Source organism: Cynocephalus volans, chromosome 7, assembly GCF_027409185.1.
Source record: "Cynocephalus volans isolate mCynVol1 chromosome 7, mCynVol1.pri, whole genome shotgun sequence".
Classification (NCBI taxonomy): Eukaryota; Metazoa; Chordata; class Mammalia; order Dermoptera; family Cynocephalidae; genus Cynocephalus; species Cynocephalus volans.
The window spans coordinates 12,147,201-12,174,448 of NC_084466.1; the positions used below are offsets into that span (position 1 = coordinate 12,147,201).

The following is a 27,248-nucleotide window of genomic DNA, read 5'->3' on the forward strand; positions in this document are numbered from 1 at the left end:
AAATCTCTATGCCATAAGCCTATCTTTAGGCTTAAACTTACCTTAAAATCAGCATTTTTGTTAAATTGTATGTTTCCTTTTGCGAAATACTACAAAGCACTTTAACCCGAGCAAGGGAAAAAACAGTCTATGTAAATATACAAGCTCTGATTGGTCTTTTATCCGTGCTGACCAGTGGTGCCATACAACATGGTGAGTTCTTGATTTAGTTTTCTCAGGAACAGACATGTGTCAAGCAGAAAAAAAAAAAAAAAAAAAGTTTGCCTGCAGCTTGTTCTGGAATAAAAAACAGCAGGCTATTCCATCACCCCTAGGGTCACAAATTTGTCAGCCCACAGTGAAAATCAAGCTTAAGTGTATAGCAAATGCATATCCACAACCATTATCTATTGTCCCTTTAAAATATCTCTGTCTTCTGCCAGGTATGTATTCTGTATTTCTGTCCCTACTGATTGCAGTTTGCCGAATGCTTGTTAAATTCATCTTTTTTCTCCATTTTTGCCAATGATTTGGAGATAAAGACTATGGAAGACTTAACCAGTTGAAAGACTCTCTTTTTTTTTTTTCTACAGTGTTTTTTTCTTTATTACCATTTCGAAGGAAAGCTCTGTGATGTGAATACTGAAAAGACAGAAAATGTAATTAGGCGTTCATTGTGGATAGTCTTTTTGTTACCTTTGAAGTGCTGAAATTAACACAGCAATCTCCTGATTTCGCCTTGGTAGCAGCAACTTGCGGAGAATAGTCATATTTTGCTGACAGAAATGGGCATTCCAAAGTGTAAATAAAATAACTTGATTTTATAGAATTCATTCAAAAGTGCATCTGTGTTGAATGCATACCATCTTACACTGTTCTGATTACATTGGACTTATCGTAGACCCATATAAAAAGGGAAATTGTTTCATACTTCAAGCTACAAGGCAGCTTAGGATAGTGTAATTATAAATGGTAAAAAGAAAGAGGAAAACACAAGATCATGGGGTGTTGATCAGATTCCTGCTGTGCTTCTATTGTATGCTTGAAAATAATTTAAAAAGTAGGAGTTGTTAATCAAGTTCACATTAAAGAAAGAGATGAGATGAAAGGTGACATTTCAGCTAACGGTCCATCTTTAGGCTACATAAAGCGCAAGAAATAGTAAAAATAAAATTTATGAAATGAAATGAAAAGGGAAAGATACATAGGGTGAAATCATTACGATATGCAAAGTTTGAGATAATGAAAAATAGGATATGTTACAACAGCAATAGAAATTCTCTACCACGAAAACCGATTCTAAATGCTAAGGCTGCCCTCTTGCACAAGTAAACCACGACTTACAGCAGCCTGAATCATGCTAACTCACAGTGAGTCTCGTAGAGAGAGAATAAGGTCCTACCTAGTGTGTCGTACAGAATGATCTGTGCCACAACAAAGTTGGAAGAGATAATTATACTTGCAAACTCAACTATTTCAGTAATTTACTGAATTTTACTGAAATTTATTGTGGGTGAGTGGAGGAGAAACAAGTTTGTAGTTAAGTGTATAAAACTTGAACATAGGACATACCTAGCAAATCCTTAGCTCAGGTGAATCTGGGCTTTTTCAGAGGAATAAGGAGGAAAAGGAGGAGTTGGAGAAAGGGAAGTGTCATAAGGGACACTATAGCAGACGACCCACGTCAGAGCCTGGGACAGGAACCATACTGAACCTGGAAAATCATGCTTTTGAAATCCGCTAACCTGGAAAGTCAGAATTCCACCAGTGTATTAGTTTGTCATTCATAAATATTCTGAGAGACTTCCCAGGTTTCAGGAGTCCTGACATGTGGCATTTTCCACACTAAGTGCACTGCCAATGCTAAAAATATCTCGGGGATGGGCATTATAATATGAGGAAAATAAATAATTAGGTACCTGAAATATTTTGTTGTTCTCCACTTTTTCACTGAAATAGCTGATTCATAATGTATTAATGTTGATCATAAAATAAAGAGGTGGATACACGACATCGGTTATATATTAGTAGAACAAATTCAATGTGGTATAGTAATATAATCCAATGCTACTGACTGTTAAAAGTGGCAAGTAAGCCAAATGCATGAAAAAAATATATGTATGTGAATATATACATATATGTAAGTATATAAATATGAATTTCTTTCTATAAATTATTGCACAAACTAAACACCACTATGTTGAAAGAAGATGTATACTTTAACAAAGTTCAAAATGATAGGGTATTCCACTTACTTTTTTCCCCTGAAATTGCATCATTTAAAAAAAAACAGTGACATGGTATGCCATGCCATATTAAAAATGGAAATGTTCTATGAATATAAATATTAAAAATAGATAATGCAGATTGCATAATTTAGAACTGGCAAAGTGTTAAGGTGAAAGTGTTTCACACAAATGATGAAGCTCTTGTGATTCTGACTGGCAAGTCCCTATAAAAATTCTTTATTAAATCAATAACATTTTAATATAAATCCATAAATCACACTTAATGGTTATGGAAAACCTTTCGGCATAGCACATGCGGCGCTTGTAGGTAAACACTGACTGAAAATAAAATGTAGACGTCCGTGTAGTGGGTTCAGATTATTAATGAGCATTACCTCGGCTCTCTGTAAAAACAGAACAAAAACACCCAGAGAACTGAGGAACAGATCTTGCTTTCAGAATTAGGATTTGTCACCCATGCCCATGACTTTCCAAACTGTGTGTTGCTAAGTGGCTGCTCTCTCAGCCACATTCCATGAAGTGCTGGTTTAGAGGAAAACACTGTATCATTGACACTGTGAATTAAAAATGAGGGAAACCAAACTGCCAGCCTCCCCTTACTTCAATTTCTTTATCACAATGGTTTTTGTCACCTTATTAGAGTCTGAGAAAAGAGCTACAAAGTAATTCTCACCTCCTGGCAACCAGCTGAAGACTCACCCTGCCTCTCCTGAACCTTCAATTTCCATTCCAAAGAGACAGCCAAGGCCTCTGACCAGACTTTAGTCATCTCTCCTCCTGAGGGCTAAGTCGGCACCTTGTCACAGTGCCCTACAAGCCAGGGACATGGAGACGAGGATCAGGCTAAAAGTCCACATCCAATGCAGTTTCCCAAGGAAGTTCGGGCTCCACACACACATTTTTAACTAGTTTCTGTTTGTGCCATCCGTCACATTGTCATGCCAATTAACAATAAAGCCTAAACATTCCAGGATATTTGTTGAGTAAAATTAGATGTCCTGCTAGTTTAAAGCAAACTTGAAACTTTCATATTACTCTTAAATTTGTGACCACTCGTCTCCCCAACGGTTTGTTCTGAATGCTGTCAGTTTGGGGCTCCCTATTGCAAAGTCCCATCTGCATTTTCCCAGCAAAGCGAAAGCGTTTTCTTCAGGAGACTGGCCTTCTCCCGTCCACCATGAAATCAAACTCGCGTCAGCTGTGACAACAAGAACGTGCAGCTTGTGTCCCATGGCCGTCTCTCCGTCCTGCTCTGAAGAGCCTTTTTCTCTTTCCTGCAAGAAGAATATATAAAATACACTGTTTAATAAAAAAAAAAAAAGCTAAGAAAACATTACATATTCAATAACCTTTGGTCAGACTGCACACTGTCTAGTCTCTGTTTCAATGAGCCAGTTTTACATGGCTGCGTTAGGTGCATTAAAAACAAGAACAAACATAAAACTCCAGAACTTCTGAAAAGAAAAATTGAACTCATGTCATCACTCTGTGACTATTACAGCCTCTCTCTCCCTCTCCTGTCTCCCCCCTCCCTCTGTGACACTCTCCTACCCACCTGTTCCACCTGCCAGCATCCTGCAGGTCCCCAACAAGCCGCACACTCCCAGACCCCTGTCTTCACTCCTGCACCCGGAATGCCTTTCTCAAGTTCTCTTCCTGCCAAAGTTAATCTTCTCCCCCATACCTTGATATATTGGGAGCAGATCCGTGGGCTCTTTCTCAGCGTCTCACAGAAAGACCCAGGCCCTTTCGTAACTGAGCTCTCAGAAGTCTGAATGCACAGAACTCAGTGTGTGATGCTCCCAGGGTCTTAGCTTCTGGTTGTTCATCTTTGCACTTAGGTGGCTGCCCTTCTCACCTCCGCTCCTATTTTTCTGTTGCTTTGTCTCCCACGGATTTGTCACCCCTTTTTCCCTGGGTGATGGAGCCACCAAAGATTACTCAAAGCCCATCTCTTCCAAGTAGTGAGAAGCCCCCAAAAGGGGTTAATCTCCTGGAACCCTCAAGATAGAGGCATTCCTTCCATTTGGGAAATTAACCATGAATTGGGGTTCTCTTCCCACATTTATTCTTCAGACAAGGAAGTTCCAGGAAAAGAACATAGGTGGGGTTTTTGCTAAGTACAATTTAACAAGTTTAACAATAGACGCTGGTAACATTCAGTAATGTGACATTCTATAATGCAATTAAGTCGATCCACTAACAAAAGCTTGATCTTGGCAAACATTCTCTTACAGCAATTTCCCAGTATCTTTACATATCAATCAGTAACCTGTCTGTCTTTGAGCCAGCAACCTTGCTGTGTTACAATTTTTTATCTTACAACAGAGACTCAATAGCCTAGGAAAAATTTCCTGTCCTTTGCAAGGTCAATATTTGAAACTGCAAGGCTTTGGAAAACCAGGCCCTGTGAAATACATTTGCTTTATGCATACTTCACATTTTTCTTCACATTTCTGCTTTCTTGGAGGAAATAAGAATGTTTTCTGGGATGGGTCACAAAGATCTTAAGGAGAGAGTGGGAGACAGGAGTGTTTCTGTGGGAAGCAATGTATCAGCTCAGGGTGGTGGCAGTGTTAGTACCATCGGGACAAGTCTGACCAGCCAAGAGAGCCCTATTCTTGAGTGAGCTTGAGTTGAGGGGGAGATAGCTTTGCTGGGGTACCCATGTGGACAAGGAACAGTCTGGGAAGCTGCCTGAGAGGTCTAAGTAGAGAGAGGGCCTGAAAGATCCCATAAAAACAAGTCTCCCTTAGTTCCACATGGAATGACAGAACTTCCAAACTTCCCTGAGAGTTGAGAACTCATGTGTCTATTGTAAGAACAACAGCCCAAGCCAAAGACCAGACAGAGAGTATAGAGAGTTGAATGGGGGCCCCCAAAATATGTCCATGTCTTAGCCCCCAAAACCTGTGAATGTGACCTAATTGGATAAAGGGTCTTTGCAGGTGCAATTAAATTAAGGATCTTCTGATGAGATCAACCTGGATTATCCAGATGGACCCTAAATCCAGTGACAAGTGTCTTTATAAGAGACAGAAGAGGACAAGACACAGGGTGAAGGAGAAGGCCTTGCGAAGATGGAAACAGAGACTAGTACTATGCAGGGACAACCAAGGAGAGCCTGGGGCCACCAGAAGCTGGAAGAGGTGAGGAGGGATTCTACCTTGAAGCCTTTGGAAGGATGTGATCCTGCTGACAACATGACTTTGGACCTCTGGCCTCCACAACTGTGATAGAATAAACGCCTGCTGTTTTAAACCACCAAGTGTGTGCACTTTGTTACAGGAGCTCTAGGAAACTCATACAGAGGGTTTCAGTGGGAATCAGAGATCTCAGCAGGAACTTCAGGAGCTGAGGTTGTGGCCAAGTCAGCAGAGAGAAAGCCCAGAGCTCCAGGTTGCCCTGATAGGAGACAGAAGACACATTACCGAGATCACAGTGGACCAGACACCAGATGATGTGTATGTGTTTGACCTTAGACCATCCCCAAAAAGAAAAGGAGCATTTATTCAAATGTAACTGAGCTTTGAAAGACTAAATTGAATTGATATAGCAAGGTTACATTTTCAGTGTAAATGGAGGGAAATGGAGGGATTATGAACTAAATTAAATGTGTTTGTAAAAAAATCAAGAAAATTATTTTAGTTTTACATATCTAAGTTTGAGTCTGTGTGTCTTCATACAGCCTATGCTACACATCAGGGTCGTTGCAGGAGGATTAAATGAAAAAATGACAGCTGCAGTTTGTTGAGCTGTTAATATTATATCCATATTTTATAGATGAGGGCACAGAAACTCCCGTGGGCTAGTGGTTGTCACGTAGCTTGTAATGGGCACAGCCTGTTGGTCAACTGAGGTCTCTAGCTCCAAGCACAGTGCTCTTTCCTACCAGGCTGCCAACCTATGTCAGCTTAATTCAATTGTAAACTTCATAGCGGTGAGTTCAATATCGTATTTATGTTCCTGACCAGGCAGTGCCTGACACATCGATGGATCCAATCAACTGTCTGTCAAATTTAATCAAATAACATAACCTTGCTGTCCTTAAGTAGCCTGCCATCTGTCTGGTGTTGGGGAAATAATTAGAATCACCTGCCAACCCAGAAAACCTCTCCATAAAGGTAGAAGAGAAAGAAAACAGATTTATTATTGAATAACCCCTAAAGCATACTGTACTGCGCCTCACAGGCAACCAGCTGAAGAGATGGTAGAGAGAAAGGAACCTCACTCTTTTATATCATCACATGACATACATGTATGTTCTCAAGATAAAAATAACTGGTCCTCAAGGAAGAAGACTTGACAGCACCATTTGTTAAATATAATTCATCCGAAATTCACCTGGTAATTGGGGTGGCCATCTGTGGTTGCCTTTATCCAGAGAAAAATGAAAATTTCTCCTATCTTCATGACAGTAGGTAGTGTTACAGCTTGAAAACAGGTGCCTCAGCTAAGCTCCCACCCGCCCACCAAGAAGGGAGATGGGGCCACTCTCTCCCTTGATGCTACATTATTCAAGGAGACAGCCTCCATGTTCTTAAGAAAAACATTTTGGGGTTGTAAAGCTGATGACAAGCTTTGTTAGCTTTTAAAAATATTTATATACTTCTCAAAGGGTAAGAGAAAGAATTTACAATTACAAGGTTTCTAAAAGAAATGGTCTAAGAAAAGAGAGGGAAACAGTCTCCTTTTTTTTCATCAGGGGATTTTTTTTTTTTTTTTTTTTTTTGGATTGTGTTTGCACTTCCACTGGAGAGATAGGAAACCCAGTTAAATTAGGACAGAGAGCAGCGAGTGCCTGCTTGAGTGCCCAGTGAGTGACAGAGTGGTGTAAGATAGCTGCCACCAGCAGGAGGAGGTCGCCAGGTGGCCATCTCAGAACGTGGGGTGACAGTGCTGGGGAAGGCAGGCTCCTCTGGTGTTACTCCTTATCATCAAGGTCATGGGAAAGGGGCAAAACTTGGAGTGAACTGTGGAATGTCCAGTTTAGAATGATGCCTGGTTCAAAGGAAGCCCGATGCCTGGATGCTGATGGTGTACCAGACATGGTAACGTCAGTAAAAAGTAGACCATTCTGTGTCTTCTTTAAGTTCTGGTAGGATCCCAAAGGACATGGCAATTCAAAAGAAGGGTATTGTCACTTGTCCCAAGCCACACACATCCTGTTGCAATTTAATATTGTTTATGTACTCATTAAACTTGGAAAAGAGCTAGCCATTACGTTCTGAATAATAACCTCATTGGTACTTAAAATTCATGGTTAAATTGCCTCAACTTTTATACCTTCATGTTTAACTATCTAATACTAACAAATGGAAATAATTTGTTAAAAGGGAACTTGAAAGGAAAAATATAAATTAGGAATGAAAAAGATGATCAGATGAGTGTGGGACTTCAGAGAATTCAAGGTTGAAGAGGGACTAGAAATTTAAATATTTTAAAAATTCTACTGTTGTTTTCTTTCCCTTTTTCTTTTATTTACCTGTTCTAAAAAAAGCATGTCTCTTTAATTTGGGTAATATCATGAATCCATGAAATACAAAGGAAAGGGGAAGAATTTATTATTCCACTACACAAAGGTAGAAACCATTAATATGTCTAAAGTAACCCCTTCTCACATTTTCTCTATTATTCTTTATATACATAGTTGAACTTCTACCATATATATTCATTTAATATTGTAATGTAAGCATTTTTCAAAACTATAAAAATTCAAGAGTGCAATAGTTATCTATTGCTATGTAACAAATTATTCACATTAGAAGCATACCAACAAATAAGCATTTATTATCTAACATAGTTTTTGTGGGTCAGGAATCTGGGACAGGTGTAGCTGAGTGTTTCTAGTACTATGTCCCGTGAGGTTGCAATTAAGTTGTTGGCTGGGGCTGCAGCCACCTTGAAGGCTTTACTGAAGCTGGTGTACCTACTTCCAAGAGGGGTCATTCACATGGCTGTTGGCAGGAAGCCTCCGTCCGTCACCACATGGATCTCTCCATAGGGCTGCTTGAGTGTCCTCACAACATGGCCCTTGACTTCCACTAGAGCAGTTGATCCAAAAGAGACCAACGTGAAGGCCACAAGGTCTTTTACTGTCTAGCCTCATAAGTGACAGGCGGTCATTTATGTAACCTACTGGTTACACAGGCCAGCCATATTCAGTGTGGAAGGGAACTACAAAGGGGCGTGAACACCAGGAGCTGAGCAGAACACTGGAGGCCATCGTGGAGACTAGCTACCACTAGAGGGATTTTTAATGGCTGTGTGAATTTATCATATAGATCTCTACTGCTGTATTAACTATTATTTGTGCAAGATTGGATATTATTTACAATATTTCATTTTTATGAATAACCCTCTAACAAGCACCTCTGTAAATTTAGCATCTCATCAGTACTTCAGATTATTTTCTTAGGATATAGTCTCAGACATGGGATTGTTGAGTTAGAAAAAAACTGTTTCTTAATTTCCTCTTTAAATTGGCCTCACAAAGCAAATTAACATTTTATGTTGTTTATTTCAATTATGATATGCATTTCCTTTAATGATTTTTTGATAATTACCTTAAAATGCCTATGCAACGATTCATAATTGCATGTTTATTTTTCATTTAATGAATTCTCCATACAATATATTTTAGGTATTCTATATTGTACATATAATATTTTGATACTTATGGTATGTGGGATTTTTCATTGTTATTTAACCATTTTATAGATCCTCCTGAGTTTGTTTGTTGCTGTTATTTTGGACAACTTAGAACTTGATGAAGATCTAAAGAAGCTTAAACAAGTAAGTAATGTATGGGGGATTTTTAAAATCTGCATTTTAAAAAGTAAGGGCAAAACATGTACTTTTACATAATATTAAATGAGTTTAAGCTTTAAAGTAAAAAAATAGAATTTAATAAGTTAAAGCAGTCTGAATTGGCAAAATGGTGTTCTAAGTGTAACTTTTATCCAGTATCAGCAAAGGACATTTTCTACTATTCTATAAATAGCCTAGGAATAGATATGTATACATATATACATACATGTATTTTTTGTTTGACTAAAAGTAAGATGGGCATAGTATATAGTAAATTGGATTTGGAGACTATTCTCCTTCTGCCATTAAATGAAGGTTGTTTGGTAATAAAATGCCTCAGTGCCAGATTGCCATTTTGCATAATTATATGTAGTAGTCTTGATCACCATCATAAAAATATTAAATATCAACTTGCCTGACCTCTAGATGCTACAAGAGAATTTAGTCTGGGTGACCATAGTGATTATAAGAAATGGAATAGAATAAGTGATTGAATGTGTACCCAGTTATGTCTGAAAACAGACTGGGTGTCATGACAGTGATAATGTATCCAAAATGGAAGTGGAAGTGTGTGAAGGTTGTGTTATTATGGAAGGAAGATTACAGATGTGATCAACCTTTCCTGTAGTTTCTGCTGCGTGAGCATACTTGGCTTGAATATTTGGCTCTATTAGAGTTCAGACCTTTGGGAAGTTGAGTTGGTGAGAGAGGGGACACAGAGTCACAGATACCTTAGATCACCTTCCCCACCATTGCAAGAATAATTGGGATGTTAACAAACAGAACCAAAGCTCCAAAACAATTCTATTTGGAAATATATGAAGTCTGTACACATTTAGATTTTCAAAAGTGTTCTATTTTTAACAAAGCAAAAAAAAAAAAAAACATAACCTATTTAACTTTTTGTTTTTTATTTATATCTAAGGGTCACTTTAGGCATTTCATTTTATTACTCCTATTTCCAAAACCTATACTTTCAACCAAGAGAATCAAAAAGAAAAAAAAAGTACTTGATATAAAAATTCCTACCATGAGCATAGAAAGAAAGGTTTTAATTTCTTTGCTGTCCTGTAGCTGCACAGTCAAATGTGTATCTGGGTGTGGCAGGGATTATTTCTTCCGGACATTTTCATTTGTGACAGCAGGGATAGGTGCTTCAAACAAGAGTTGGAAGATTATTTTATGACATTGTAGCAAATACTTTATGTGGCTTCTAGTCGTAGAAAAAAATATGTAATATATGAGTTCAAAATTGAAACTGATCTACCTTATAATTAGACATGACTAATAAAAATCTTCTGCTGTATAACCACTTTAGACCATGCCTTAAAAATCTGGCTTTTAGATGTGGGTTTTCCTTTATACCATGTTTATTATGTGTAGATTTTGAATATCCCCTGATAGATTACATTAAAATGTGTATTCTATAGATAAAATGAAAAATATTCTATTTTTTCTAACTGGTGCTACTGCCGTGTTCAATATGGTTTTAAATAACCAAGTAAAATGCCATATAATTCCAGCCCAAATCTGTGAAATACTTTTTCTGCTAGAAAGCAGTAAAATAAATTTACATGAGGTAATTTTTTTTGAGTTTATGAATTCAAACCTAAGAATATTTTGCAGTGTTGTCTTTTTCAATATTTTAATTTATATATATATACATATATATGCATAGCCTATTTGCATTTTTATTTTTTTTTTGTCATTTATATATCTAATGGTCACTTTAGGCATTTCATTTTATTTTTATCTGACCCTGAATGAAAAACCAACAATAAAAAATCAGGACTTTAATTAATTAGTATCTGACTTCTTTTCTGGACCGTGAAGTTTTAATAAACTATCTGGTGCTTCACTTTGAATATATCGCATTAGTTATAAAATGGCTAATATTAGGAAAGCTTTGTATTACTGGAAATTCTGTACATCAGAACTGACTATCCCATTGTGCTAGCCTACAATTTGGGGTATCTTCTTTGAATATTTAGAGATATTTGAGCATTGAAAACTCCCATCATAAAGAAAGCAGCAATTCCCCTTATATTGGTACTTTTCGCATTGTTCTTTTTTCATGACTGGATACAAATCTATTAAATTCATCTATTAATTTTATACTTGAAACTCATTGAATTTCATACTTAACATTCATTGGAGCCAATATTATTATACTAAATTCAAATGTTTCTCATTCGTTTTCTTTCATTTTTGCATAAGAATGTTTTGTGTTTTCACAAGTTCATAACCATTGTGTCATTTTTCATATCCTTGGTTTTCCTTTCTTTCAATGACCTTTGCCATTGAGGTAGGGCTCATTTACACAGTTTTAAGAAGACCCCACACACACACGCACACACACACACGCATGCACTTTCATACACACATGCTCATAAGTAGTGTGAATACTGAGTACCTGCAGCTTTAAACTGTTTTTTGCAGCTTCTTTTAAACCTCCAATTAGAGAGTTAAATGTTTCTTGAAATATTTGTTTATTTAGTTTTCCACATACAGACGCAGTTCTAAGATTTTAAATGCGTACACTCTATTTTTACTATTCACAGATAGAGAATGAAAGAAATGTGTAAATGGTGATTTCGTCAATGTTTTGAGTTCCAGAAAGCACCATGTATTCCAAATTCTGTCTTTGTTCACTTCAAACTTTTTTTCATCTTGTACTGTTTCTACCAACCAGTCTCTAGGTTCTTATTGCTACGTAACATCTGTTGAATGTTTGCTCAGTAGCAGGCGCTTTATATTTTAACTTATTTTTCAAAACACCTATTCCGTGCAGGTATTAGTATTATATCTATCTTACAGATGAGGAAACTAAGGCACAGAGAAGTAAAGTAATTTTCCCAAGGTCACACAGCCAACAAATGACAGAACTAGGATTTGACCTCAGGAAATTTGGACCAAAAGCCTAGACTCTGAACCTCTATATTGAATCAAGCTAAAGCTATATAAATGCCAAACATAAATCATGCGTGCTGCAGAGGCTCACTCATAAGACTATTGATTATTTATTTATAAATAATAATGTCATAGAAGGTGTCAGTATATTCACCGAATAACTGTTGAGTGAGGGACAGTTTTCTGAAGAACGGAGATGAATTAAGCAACCCAGTCATTAAAACTATCCCAAATAGTTTTTCCTTTCCCCTCAAAAATCAGACGATCTAATCTGAGCCACTGGATTAATGGCTTCTGTGCATGATGACAGACGCTGCCCGAGGCTCCTCTTCTCCAAGTGACCTTCCTGGAGTGATGACTCTCCTTAGACACACACATAATATGTTCGCAGATTATTAACATTTTAGTGGGTCCTTCAGAGACTTTTAATGTATTTTATTATGAATGTGTGAAAAACAATTGTGTAAAAATAGAAAAGTTGGTTCATAGATATTTCTCAAGAGTAATAGAAACCAAGGCCAGTTACCTCTAAAATGGAGAAGTTAAATAGGAAACACTCAGCAGAGCTCAGCAGGTCTTGTGCTTGGGAGAGGAAATAACACCTTTAAACTGGACACAACGTGAGATGATGGTAGAAAGCTAACAGGTGCTAGAGAAGAAATTAGAAAGGGAAGAGGTGATATGGAAAACATTCAAGACATGAAGTCAAAGGAAAGAGTATGAATGTAACCCAGTGATAACGGAGCAGGAATGTGACTGGATCCAGGGTCAGGAACGTGTTCAAGTCAGATGGCCAAAGGTGAAAGGACACCAGAGGCTCTCGGTCAGAAGCTCCCTGACGGCAAGTATGGCCTGCACCGGTTGTTGGGGGATTGTCTTCTCCTTAAGCAGAGACACAATGCCCTGTTTCTTTCCCTGTTATTTCCTCCTTGTGCTTTGGACAGTGGTTTCCAGCCAGAGACTGCTGACCTCTGGGGATCCTCAGGAAAAGCTCTGGAGCTGTCCGGCCATTTTTCATACTGCAGGAAGCCAAAAGGGAATTGTGTATTTACCAAATATAAGACCACATGTGCTAAGTGAAATGTCAAGTTTAATTCTTTCAGCGGGACACCTGCAAATTCTAGGTGGCAGCACTGCTTCCTTAATGCTGAAGCTCTGGAGTCTCTTCATACATGTGTGCTTAAAAAAAAAAAAGGTGACAATGAATTTTGTATTGCTTAAATATTAAGGTATTTTGATGGGGGGAAAAAGGGTTTTTTTAAGGACAGGATTCAAGGGGAAAATAAAAGGGCTTTTTAGGGATGAATTTTGAGAGGTTCTGATGTCAGTGCTCATTGCCACAACCCTTCTCCAGGATACCACCAGGATGTGCCATGGTGGTCCCTGGTGTGACTTTCCTTTTGTCACTCCTCAAGATGAATGATGTTCCAAAAATCACTCCAATCATACATCCATATAAAATTTGTCATTACTTTCCTCATGTGTTGCGTATAAGACACAATTGATTCCTAGTAGCAAGGGAGCAATAGCAATCTTTTCATAACTGCCCTAATTTGCTTGATCCCATATCTAATTAAATAGAGACATGCTCCTCCTTTCAGCATCCCTAAAACCCAATACAGGACCAGGCAAAAAATATATACACACACACACACACACAATATGGTTTTCTAGATGAGATCAAAATATTGAATAGAAGTAAGATTGTCTTTGAATCTGTGATGGTGCTGAGCTGCTGAGAAGGCAAATCCATTAGTATACAGGCTTAAAACAAAACAAAACAAAACAAAAACCCGTGACCTAAAACTATCCTCTGAATAGTAATAAGAGGTGATGACCTTGAAGCTCAGTGGTGTAAGAACAACACTGGGAATGTAGATAGAGTTTTGTAAACTTTGAAAAATGAAAAAAACTCTTGCAACTCTAAAGGTTTTTGCAAATTCAGTGCAAGACAGGGTTATAAAGGGTTTCTTTTAAGCAGTACAAAATCCATTATACTGTGAGGGAAAAAATCCACAGAGAAGCCTGAGGGAAAGAATCATTGAAAAGGGAAATAGAGATAGTATATTTAGATTAAATTCAAAGCTATGAAATTAAAAACTGTTTCCCCAGCTCTGTATCCAGTCTCATTTGAATCCTGGCTCAAATTTGATGATGTTTGGTCTTTAATGGAATCTACTGTGTACTGGTTGGTGAATATATAAAGAAGCTTCTCTCTTTTATTGACTGTGATTTTTAAAAAAACAAAAACAGTAAAAATTTTATATTCTTTTGTTTTAAAAATATGAGCTCCAGGTTAATGTTTTTCTTTAGGCTTACCCTGTATGATGGTTGATTTTATGTGCCACGTTGACTGGGCTAAGGGATGCCCATGTAGCTGGGAAAACATTATTTCTGGGTGAGTCTTTGAGGGTGTTTCTGGAAGAGGTTAGCATTTGAGTTGGTAGACTGAGTAGACCAGATCCCCTTCCTCAATGAAGGTGAGCATCATTCAATATTCTGTGGTCCCAAATAGAACAAACAGTAGAGGAAGGCTGAATTCATTGCCTGCCTGATGGCTTGAGCTGGGTAAACAATATCCTCCTGCCCTCAGGGCTCCTCATTCTCAGGCCTTCAGTTCCAGACTGGGACTTACACCACTGGCTTTCTGGCTCTCGGACCGTCAAACTACACCACTTGCTTTTTTGGGTCCCTGGCTTACAGATGGCTGATGGTGGGACTTCTCAGCCTGCATAATCACATGAGCCAATACCTTAAAATAAATATACATATCCTATTGGTTCTGTGTCTCAGGAGAATCCTGACTAATACACACCCTGGAGCTTTCATTTCCATCTCTGTTTAGTCTCCTGCATCAAGCTCGTTCCATACTTGGGGAGACAGGGTGTGGCTGGAGGATGCTGTTGAGTAAGCACTGGTTGCCGTCTCAGACTTCTCAGTATTTTGTTAATCTCTCCTGAGTGAACTCAAACTAAGGTAACTTAAAAGAGAGTGATGGAACTGTACAATAATAAAAGCTACCTGGGGAAAACTACCTTGTGTGGGGCACTTCATATTAAATTAGTAAATTTAGTCCTGAATATTGAAGACAAAGAAACTAACATTCAGGGGAGTAAATTTCTTGCCCAAATTCAGACAATTTGTCAGCCTGAATCCACAGGAGCTCTCTAAACCAGTGTCCTTGACCAAAGATTACACAGTGCCTGCTCAGAGAACCAGTTCTTTCATTTATAATGATAAGCATATCTAGAAAGTGGATTGGATGAGATACTTATTCAGTTTATAGATCAGTAGATTCTCTCCCTGCAGGTGTACAGGCAGGGAGCCAAATTATAATCAGAATATAGTTTAGTGTGCCAGGAATCAGCATTGGAGGCAGGGGTGGATGAGGATTGCATGATTCAAGTATGTAATGGCATAGAGTAAGATCATCCAAGGTGTCTCTTCTACAGTTTAGAAATTACTGACCCAGAGACTAAAGCTACCTATTTTGTAAGCCTGGGGTCTGGATACTCATCTACTAGGATGGAGGTACTGTGTGAGGGACAAGGGACATGTGATGAATCTCCCTACTCTCAAGTAACTTGTAAGCAGGTGCAAGAAAGTGACAAGTAAACAGGCACTTTGGGTTCAGTAGTGATCATTATAAGGGGTTTTGGAAGCACACGGGACTCGCATCTCATGCAGACTATGAAACTAGAGAAGTTTTCTCACAAGTATGGTATAGATTGAAATCTGAAGGTTGAGTAATGCTTATCCAAATGAAGGGAGTTGGAGAAAGATGGTGTTAAGGAAGGCACTAGAGACCAAGGGAACAGTATAATTTTTTTTAGGCCAGAAAATGCACAGTGGCTTTTTGAACACTAGAAGTTCATTGTGGCTCAAGTGTGGAACAAGAAAGAAAATTATGAGCTGGAAAAATAAGCAGGGACCAGAAAATGAAATGCTGTGAGCAGCACTAAGCATTTATGTCATTCTGAAGGCATGTATGCCAAAGAGTGGTGTAACCATTCCTACATTCTGGTTTTAGAGTGAACTGGCAGGCACCAAGGCTGAGGATAGGAGGACCAGTTCTTGAGGCAGGAGGTGATGGCAGTCTGAACTAAAGGAAATAGAGATGAGAGAATGTTACAGAGGAGAATTTAGTGCCTAATTGGACATAAGAAGGGAGAGAAGGCAGGAGACAAGGAGACTCAGGCTTCTCAATTGTCCTAGGTGCACCAGGACAGAAAATACAGGAGAAAGAAGATATGGGGGGTTTGTTTGTTTGTTTGGGGGCTTGGTCATATTTTCTGAGGTGCTTGGGAGATGTCTATAAGATGATTTCTATAAATAGAGTTTAAAGCTTAGGTGGAATATCTGTGCTGGAATAGATATTGGAGAGGAGAAAAATCAACACGCAGATGGTAATTTAAGCATCTGGAGAGCATGAGGTTGTCACAAGAAGAATGGTTCCCTGAGGGACCACAAATGGATGGTATGAGACAGTGAGGAAGAGCCTGGAACGTGGATGGAAATTCACAGCACTAGAGGTGGGAGGAAAGGCTAGAATGCATTTGTCATCAAAAGCAAAGGGTGAAAAGTGTTTCGAAAGGAGGCTATTGTCAATAATCTCAGAGACTTCAGAGAGGTCAAAATGGTTACCATAGAAAACACGCCCATTGACAATAGCATCAAAAAGAATGAAATACTTAGGAATTAACATAACCAAGGAGGCAAAAGATGTATACATCAAAAACTTCAAAACTTTGATGTGAAATTAAAGAAAATACAAATAAATGGAAAGAAATCTTGTGTTCATGGATTGAAAGTCTTAATATTATCAAAATGTTCATACTAGCCAAAGCAATCTACAGATTCAATGCAATCTCTATCAAAATCCCAATGACATTTTTGGTATATATAGAAAAAAATCATTCTAAAATTTCTGTGGAATCTCAAGGGATCCAAAATAGCCAAAACAATTCCAAGAAAGAAGAGTAAAGTTAAAGGCTTCACACTTCCTAATTTCAGAGCATATTACAAAGCTACAGTAATCAAAACAATATGGTCCTGGCACACAGACCAATGTATAGACCACTGGAACAGAATAGAGAGCCCACAAATAAACCCTCACATATATGGTCAAATGATCTTCAAAAAGGGTTTCAGAACCACACTATGGGGCTGGCAGGTTTCTCAGTTGGTTAGAGTGCAGCCTTATCAAGATCATGAGTTTGGATCCCCGTACCAGACACCTGCCAAAAGCCAAAAACAACAAAACAAAACAAACAAACAAAAAGACCGCACCATGGGGAAAGAACAGTCTCTTCAACAAATTGTGTTAGAAAACTGGATATCCATATGCAAAAGAATTAAGTTGTGCCCTTGCTTTACACCCTGAAGGCAACAAAAGCTATGAGACTGCCTCAAACTTAAAAACATTTGTGCATCAAAGGAAACAATCTATGGAGTGAAAGACAACTTATGGAACTGTGGAAAATTTTTGCACATTATTTATCTGATAAGGAGTTAATATCAAGAATATATAAACTCCTACAATTCAACAACAAGAAAATAATGTTTAAAAAATAGGCAAAGGACTTGAACAGACATTTCTCCAAAGAAGATATACAAATAGCCAACAGGTATATGAAAAGATGCTCAACTTCACTAAACATTAGGTAAATGCAAATCAAAATCACAATGAGATATCACTTCATACCCATTAGGACGGTCACTATCAAAAAAACAAAAAATAAAGTTTGATGTGAAGGTGGAGAAATTGCAACATTTGTGCACTGTTGGTGGGAATGTAAAATGGTGCTGCCACTATGGAAAACAATATGGTTCCTCCTCCAAAAATTTAAGATGGAATTACCATATGATATAATACACTTCTGGGTACATATTCAAAATAATTGAAAGTAAGATCTCCAAGAGATATTTGCACAACCATGTCCATTGCAACCTTATTCACAATAGCCAAAAGGTGGAAGCAACCCAAATGTCCATCAGTGGATGAACAGATAAGCAAAATGTGGTATCTACATGCAATGGAACATTATTCAGCCATAAAAAGTAAAGAAATTCTAACACACACTGCAATATGGATAAACCTTGAGGACATCACGCTGAGTGAAATAGCCAGTCACGAAAAGACAAACACTGTATGATTCCACATATACGAGATATCTAAAGTAGTCAAATTCATAGGAACAGAAAGTAGGATGGTAGTTGCCAGGGGCTGGAGAGAGGGGTAAAAAGGATCGGTTGTTCAGTGGGTGTAGAGTTTCAGTTTTGCAAGATGAAAAAACCCTAGAGAGCTGTTGCACAGCAATGTAAATACATTTAACACGACTGAACTGTACACTTAAGATGGTTAGAAAGGTAAATTTTATGTTATATAATTTTTACCACAATTAAACATGTTTTAAATTTAAAAACGGTCACCATATTCAGCAATAAGGAGGTGGTGAGTTACAGTGATAAAAAGAGGCTCACGGATTTTGATGGTGCAGCATTGGGTTAGAGAGGATGAGGAGTGAATGGTAACTAAAGAAGTAAAGGTGAATTGCCACCCTTTCTCTCTTAGACTCTAAGCTTCCAGAATTGCTGACTGATTCTTAATTTTTTTAGATGTGTTAACACCATTTACTACAGTGCTATCCAACCTTCTTCCATTGTGGTATGCATAGAGAATGGTATTTGTACAACACACTGGGGTCAACAGGGAGGAACCATACCACACGCAGCTGGAGGAATCAGATATCTAGGATTCCTGCTGCTCCAGGAAACACTCAGCTGCCCAGGTTATGGAGGATCGATACCCTGGAGAACTTATAAGTCATTAGTGGCTGAGAGTTGGGAAAATCTGCATTGCATTCAAAGCCATTGATGTTAGCCAACTCCACTTCAAGCCACACTCTCAATCTTTGGTCAGAGACGACATTTCTGTTGTCAATTTATATATTATTATTCATAACTTTACATAATGTAAATCTCAAAAGATCATCTTATACCACATTTGATCTACTATTTCTGAAATGGCTCCACCAATGTTAGACTTATTTTTCAAAAAGATCCACTTAAAGAAATGAAATGTCTAAGACTGAGACCTGTTTAGATCAAGGATTAAGCCAAGAGGTCACAGCAGAGGTTCAGAATTTGGGATTATCAATTATCAGTATCAAGACAACAGCCTAGAAATCCAGAAGTCAATGCAAAAAATGAAAACAGCCAACTGGATTTTTGGAGTCAAACAGGTAAAAGTCAGGGACTCAGAAAGTCAGTTCAAAACACAAGAAATACTTGTTAGAATTGATGTCCTCCTGGTTTGTGTACCTCAAAAAGATACATTGAAGCCCCAACCCTCAGTACCTGTGAATGTGATGTAGTTGGAAATAGGATGTTTGCAGATGTAATCAAGTTAAGATGAGGTCTTTAGAGTGGGCCTTAATCCAATACGACTGATGTTCTTATAAGAAGAAGAGAAGAAACACAGACACCCAGAGAGAACACCATGTGATAGTGGAGAAAGATTGGAACACAAAGGACTGTCCACGTCACCAGATGCTAGGACAGACCTAAGGTGTCAATGCTCCCTCAGAACCTCCAGAAGGAACTTACTCTGCTGACACCTTGATTTCAGACTACCAGCCCCCACAACTGTGAGACAATTAATGTCTATTGTTTTAAACCGCTAGTTTTGGGCACTTTGTTGCAGCAGCCCAGGCAGCAAATATACCTGCAGAGTCCTGTTCTCTGGCCTCAAAAGGAAAGGGTCCCTTTCTGAAGCTGGGAAGTGGCTCAGCTGAGAGCACAGGACAGTCGAAACCACGGTGCAGTCTGGGAATTCCAGAGCAGCTTTCACCAACCCACAGCAGCTTCCACAGCACTCGGAGTCACTTTCTTCTGCCTTAAATCAAGCACATCCCATAATAGTAAATTTTACAAATTTGAGACTTTCTTGGAAGAAAGGTTTTTATAAGCCCATCCAAAGTTTTATTTCATGTATGACTGACCCAAATCAGATCACTTTCAGATGATTTTTGTTTTAGAAACCTTGTTCTCTGTCCCCTCCACTGGCACTCAAGGCCTTTTTTTTTTTTTTTTTAATGTCAGCTTGAGTCTCTTGCCACTGAACAAATACAGAAGAACATGCCTAAGACTGTCTGTCCAAGTTTACATTGGTGTTTTGTTGATTGTTTGTCACTCTTTCATTGTGCTGTTCAGAATTACTTTTATTACAGTTTTTTACAGCACTCTGCAACATAACCCCTCAACTTAAAAAAAAAAAAAAAAAATGAGATTTGGAGAGAAAACGTGTCCAAACCGGGAGAGAAGGTCACACTTGAACTCCACCTAAACCCAGCCCACTGCTTAGCTGTGGGGATGCCGTTTCATTTTATTTCCTTTAATCAACAGAACAAGAGTTTGAAGAATAATGAACTTATGAGGAGCAACCTAACAGCATCTTTTTTAACTGATCCTGTCACAGACAACGGGAAACTAGATCGTTACAGTTCTAAGGAAAAAGGGTGACAATTGGTTTTCCGTTTTTTGCAGCATCTGACAGTTGTGAAATCACAGAAGTCTCTCTGAAGCTGTGCTGACTCCTTACGAGTTAGCATAGTGAGTTTTAGCCGCTGTAGACCCAAAGGTAAACGTGAACACGTTGGAGGTGTCGTCACTGCCTTGATTGCTTCTGGATTCAAGCTTCACACAGCGCGCCGGGCTCTTTTTGCTGACTAGTTCGTATACTTTTCCATTCTCCCCGGAGTGTTTCCACCATCTGCATGTTCATTCATTCCTCAAATATCTGAGTCCCTGTGCAAGACGCAGGGCCAGGCTCAAGGGACACAAGAATGAACAGATTGGTTCTCTGCTCCCATGGAGCCTCATGGTCAAACGGGGGAGTGGGGTGTAAATCAAATAATTAAAATAATTAATAAATATTTACAAATTGAGATGAGCTTTCTTCAGGAAAAACAAAAACAAAACTGATTTAAGAGAGGAGCTAATCTGATGCAGATGGGGGTTAGGGAGGTGAGGAAGGAGAAGGTGACCCTGGAGCTAAGTTATGAAGGATGAGCATCGTGAGCTTCATGGAGGTGCTAATGGAGGAGGCGAGTGGAGAGCGTTCCAGGGACGGGGGGAAAACATTCAGTGCGACCAGGTGCAGGAACACCGGGGCCGAGTGGCTCAGCGTGAGCATGGAAAAGTAAGCAGGGCATAGGCCATGCAGCGCCTTGGGAAACATGTAAGAACTTTTACCTTTAACCTAAGAGCAGTAGGGAGCTACTGAAGGCTTCTGTGATGGGGGGTAATGATAAACAGAGAGCTACTTGGAAAATAAAATCAACAGGGACTTGGTGACGGGTTGGTTTAAAGACATGAGTGACAGTCTTAAGGATGATTCCTGGCTTCAGGTTTGCACCGTTGGATGAATGATGATGCCCTTCCCTGAACCAAGAAACATTGCACGCAACCCTATGTGAAGGAAAAGATCACCAGCTCAGGCTTGGGCGTGCTGAGTCCACGATGCATTTGAGACATCTGAGCAGAGATGCGTACTATGAGGCCACATGTATAGGTCTGCAGTTCAGGGGAGAGGACTGGCTGGCTGGAGATGTAAATGTGAAAGTTCAGTGTCATTCTCAATTATTTATTCATGCCTACCACGTGTCAGGCACTGTTCTAGTCATGTATAGTTCAGCAAGCAAAACAGACAAAACTCACTGCTTCAGCTCTAGTAAAGTTCCCCACATTTGCGTAGTAATGGAAGTTGTCAGTCCGGGTGAGATTGTATAGAGTGGGAAGAAAAGACATACTGGAGCCTTGAGGAAGAGCAACATTTAATAGCCACTGCTGCTTTGCCCTTCAGCCAACTCAGATAATCTGTCTCTGTTCTTCTCCATGTGTATTTTAACTTCCAGTTCTGTTACAAGTAATCAGAACTCTGACTCGAGTTAAAACTCCCAATGAGAGAAGACCAGATTGGTTAAGCTAGTCAATATCTTTCCTTTTAGGTGGGAATGCTGGTCTGCCTTACAGAAAGTCTCTCTTTGGTCAGTTTCTAGATCAACCAGCTTTGACAAGGATTATGGGTCACTTGGTACCATAGGCAATTTATAAGAAAGCAACATCCTAAAGGAGGCCAGGCGGTTTCTGAGAACTGACTTGCACACACCATAATTCAGCCATCTAAGCATAGTTAACAGAAAAGAGGAGCTGAGATAGTCCAGCCCTCCCCGACCACACACTCAGGAGAAGCAGATGTAAGTGCTGAGTCCATTGTAGGTGCTGAGTAAGTCTTAGTTCCCAACCCTAGCCGTCCTCTTCGCTCCTGCACCTGTCAGTTATACCTCTTCACCTTGCTCTTCCTCCCACCCCACCTCTCTGCCTTGAGATGTGCAGAGATGGAAGACAGGGGCCCAGGCAAAGTGAAAAAGAAGGGCAGGGGAAAGAAATGCCCCAAGAAGGGACCTTGCAAACAGATTACTTCCAGCAGATGGTCAGTGAAAGAAAGGAATGAAAGCTTCTCTGTCACTGACAAGCTATGTGACTTGGGAGAAATTTCTTCCCCTCTTTTTCAGTTTTCTCGAGTTTAATTTGAATATCTTTAGATCTGGTGTGCCTTCTTTATTTTGATGATGTAGGTCCTAACTCATATATGTTGTTTTATTCAATTGTTTTATACCATTCTGACTGACGTTTATGTTATCTTCCTGGTCCCAAGGCATTTAAGTCCGGACCTCTGCACTAGACTTTGATAGGGTCCTTTCCAGATTTAAAATTCTTCATCTGGGAAAGAATGAAGAGCTGGGATTATTGGAGCTATTACTACTGGCATTATTATTTAGCAGCACATACTGTTATGCCCAGATCTGTTTATATCCAGTGTTCATTCTGATTGTTTGGTGTTCATACTGTATGATATATATATCTGTATATTTCTAATATCTCCCGTTTATTACTATGAATTTCAGCTCTGACAGCTCCCCACCTACACAAACCTCAATCCCCACCATAATGATAGTAACCACCATCATTAGGGGGTGACAGCTAAGCCATGGCAAAAAGCTGGATCATGCATGTACCTGACTTGTGTTGCAGACTCTGGCACGAGAGCTAGGAGCCACTGAGCCTGGACATATTTTTGAGAGGGTCATTTCATCTTAGTCTAGATCTGTGGCTAAAATCTCAGAGCTCAGTGCTTCACTGTTTAAGGTGAGCCAACAGCAACTGGGGCCAGATTCCACCTGCTGGAGATGATCAGCCCTGCTCACCACTCCTGCAGTCGATGTAGGGAGAGCACCGTGGGAGTGAAAGTGTGGCAGAGTCATCAGGAGCGCAGTGTTTCCATAGAGAGATTACTCCTCCTTTGTCCACAGCCAGGGGGTGGGGGAGTTTTAAGAGAATCGCTTGCAAGAATAAGGGGTACCTGTTAAAATAAGAGGCTGGCTCCTCCAGCTGGGAGCTTGGAGAGCCCGTAGAACTAGTCGGCATAGCCACAAGATTAGAGCAAGGTGAGTTAGTTGTTGAAAAATGTTGACATCTTCCTCCTGAAAAATACTGGGGATGGGGGTCGTGCAAACACACCCACATGTGGCCTATAGATTTCTGAAGGTGAGAGGCCACCCAGAGTATACCTGGCAGCGGCCTGCAAGGACTGCCAAGAAGAATACTTTCGCAGACTAATACTGGGGAAACCCCACCCCTTCCCAGTTCTCTGCCACCTTGGACAGTGCAGAGGGGATCTCAGTGGTTCCCATGACAGGTGTTAGAGGAAGGTGGAGGAGCCAGGGAGCTGCTTAGGCAGAGACCAAGCCAAGACATGCTCCAACCAGAGGGGCTTAGGGGAATGGTCTAAGGAAGACAAGACTCCCTTTCTCTTAGAAAATCTTTGGCTGTGGAAGACTAAAGTGAAGCTGTCCTTACAGAAAATGAACCATACAAACTACATGTTGACCCAATCAGCAAAGGCCATAAGCTTTGAACAGGTCTAGATTCAGACCAAACCAGAAAGAGATCACCCTGAAATGTGGCTGGTTTCCTAAAATAATCCCTTCTTCTCCTTACTCTCTACCCTGGTCTCCACTCTGGAGGAGCTAGACCCAAAAGAAGGAGCAATGAGAAAGGAGACCATGTCCCCTCCCAATTCAAGACTGTAAGTCACAGGTGTAGCTTAGTGGGATAGAGTCTAGCGGAGGTTTAAATCTGATGTGAGACTGGGCTACTCTGGACTGATTTTAATAACCAACGTTGACCAAAAAGTTATGGAGTTTATCTAGGAATAGCAACCAGTCTTTTTTTCTTTATTCATAATTCGGCTTTCCTGTAATTAAAGAGGCCTCTCCTTGTGTTCTGTCGGGAGCACTTGCTCAGTACTAGGCACAGTGGGAGAGGGTAAGAGATGGTACACCCCTGGATTCTCACTGACAGCCACATGACTGTTGAAAATTTTGTACTTATTTTATTTTATTTTATTTTTTTGTCTTTTTGTGACCAGTAAGGGGATCGCAACCCTCGGCTTGGTGTTGCCCGCACCACGCTCAGCCAGTGAGCGCACTGGCCATTCCTATATAGGATCCGAACCCGCGGCGGCAGCACCGCTGTGCTCCCAAGAGCTGCACTCTCCCGAGTGCACCACGGGGCCGGCCCTTGTACTTTGATATTAACAGAAGAGTCACTTAGATTGTTTCTAGGAGATGAGAAAAGTATATACATGTTGTTTTGTTTTAGGTTACCCCTATTTCCATGTTGTTTTGCATAAAATATGTTGACTAATGTGAATTTTCATAGTGCATCTAATAAGCCTTTTTATTCAAGTATACAAAATTTAACAACTCTACATTTAACCACAAGCATACTTAGGAATGATACTTGGAACGGCATGATCATTGCCTGAAAAGAAATTACTTAAGGGGACAGAGCACTGCTAGGGTCCAAGACCCCAAGTGGGGACTCTAGTTCTAAATATGCATCTTACATACCTCTAATTTAAAGTGTTGTGTTTTTTTTATGGTAAATATCATTGCCGATACAACCTTATATGTACACTAAGGTGAAATAAGTGAGGAAATTTACTAGAGCTAATGAGAGCCAGATTTCACACTGTCACAGAAAGAAGTTACAAATAAGCAAACAGGAGATGCAAGAATGAGCCCTGTGCTGCTAGACTGCAGTAGGTGTATCAGTATGAACTCAGTTAATTTTGAAATAGAAGATACATACATACATGCATACATGCATACCTACAAAGATATAGCTCTATGGTTATGTAAGACACATACATAGATATGTCAATATGTACAACACCAAATATAGAGATATGTGTGTACATGAGATAATATACATGCATGCATTTCCCAGCTCTTTCTACTGAGCAAGCCTCAAAGCAGTGATGTCCTAGTAACAGTGAGCAAAGCTAGTGCTAAGATTTTGGCCTCTAAATGCCATTCTCCAATAAAACAAATCAGCACTCTTTGGAGAAATGGCAGATTCTAGAGCCGAGTCAGAAAACACAGGATAAGACTGGGAATTTCATGGGCCAGAAAATAAAGAAGAGCTGGGAAAAAAAAAAGAAAGAAAAGGAAAAGGAAGTATGTCTGAAGAGTAGAGGAGCCAATGGAAAGAACCCCCAGTGCCCAAAGCAGGAACACTCTGAGCCATAAAATAAATAAGGGTGGTACTGGGTTATAACCGAAAGAATGAAATAAATAGCCACAAATACACACACTTATGTAAATACATGATTGAATAAATAAGTAGAAGAGAAGGGATAAGTCTTTCTCGCAGAATAATTCCAAAAAATAAATGTAGAGAAATAGAAATAACAGAATAATAAATGAAGAAAACAGAGCATCGCTGTTAGAATAACACAGTTACAGTTGCTACCAGCAAGATCTACTGATGAACGCTGAAATTAGTGTGTGAAACTTTAAGGAGAAGCAGAACATTTGCATGGCCTCAAGGGATCTCCCTCCCCAATTTTTTTTAATTATTGCAGTGATTTTAACACATGTACACAAATTCTTTGATATTCCTCTCTCCAAAGAAATAAAGCTTAATTCTTTTCGCCTGAAGCGTCAGCTGGAGTTCGTAACTTGCTTCTAACTAGGAGAGTAGGGAAAGGACAATACTGTAACTTTAGAGGGAAGAAACTGCAGACTTCACCTTGCCTGAGTGACTACAGCAACATCACTAATGATAAGGCATATTGATATAGATCTTCCGAGATGATGAAAAGGGCGTATCATCTCCCTGGTATTCTCCCTCCCTCCCCCGCCAAAAATTTAAAAAAAATCTGTAACCTTGGTCTAATCATGAGAAAACATCAGACAACCCCAAGTTGAGGAACACTCTACAAACTACCTGACTGGGATTCCTCAACACCATCAGGGTCATTAAAAACAAGAAAAATTTGAGGGACTGTCGCAGCTAAGAGAGCATACAAAGATGCCACAGTGAAATACCATGTGGTATCCTGGATGGGATCCTGGAACAGAAAAAGGGCATTCGTGCAAAAACTTGGGAATTCTAAATAAGTCCTGCACTTTACTTAGAAGTGTTTGACCACAGTTAATTTCTTAGTTTTGATAAATATTCAATGGTTATGTAAGATGCTAATATAGGAAAAAAATGTCAAGATATGCAGGAACTGTCTGTACTGTCTTTGCAACTCTTACCTAAGTTTGAAATTATTTCAAAATAAAGTATTTTTTTTTAAATAAGAATTTTCTGTGGTAAACTCTAATAACAAAACATATAAATTGGCCACTGTGTTGCCTTCAGTGATGCACACATCTATGGAGATTTATATCTTAAATATGTCGTAGAGATTTTAGAGTTAATTATGCTGTTTTGATCTTTAAGAATTGTGAGCACAGGGTTCAGGAGCCAAATGCTTTCTATGGTTTTGTTTCTAATAGAAAATATTATGTGACTTGTCATTTCCCGTCTTTCATCTTTACCAGTAATGAAGCTCGTCTGAAATTGGAAGAATTGCGGGTGGATATGGCTGGTTCCACATTGTAAAGAACTTAAAAAAAGAATTAGATTGATGAGAAATATCACAAATGATCCGCTTCAGCCTGTTCATGCGACACTGTTAACGTCGCCGCCTTTGTTCATCTCATCGCCATTGTGTTATCATTGTCTTGTGTGCATAGGCACACAATGTGAGGCCATCAGACTACAAAGAGTCCTGCCCTTAATTAAAGATTTGTCATCTTAGGAGGGGGAAGGCATACATAATTAGAAAGCTGTGGTGCAAAGCCCTGAGCACTAGGGTTGAGGAATGCAAGGTGCACAGAG

General features: G+C 39.4%; 1 protein-coding gene across 2 annotated transcripts in view; it reads left to right on the forward strand.

Moving 5' to 3' along the window:
• NALCN (sodium leak channel, non-selective) overlaps nucleotides 1–27,248 on the forward strand; it is a 304,715-nt gene that overhangs the window by 189,405 nt on the left and 88,062 nt on the right. For both annotated transcript variants that reach the window (XM_063102662.1, XM_063102664.1), the window contains one exon: nucleotides 8,949–9,023. In XM_063102662.1, coding sequence (XP_062958732.1) covers nucleotides 8,949–9,023 — 75 coding nt within the window. The remainder of the gene's footprint in view (nucleotides 1–8,948; nucleotides 9,024–27,248) is intronic.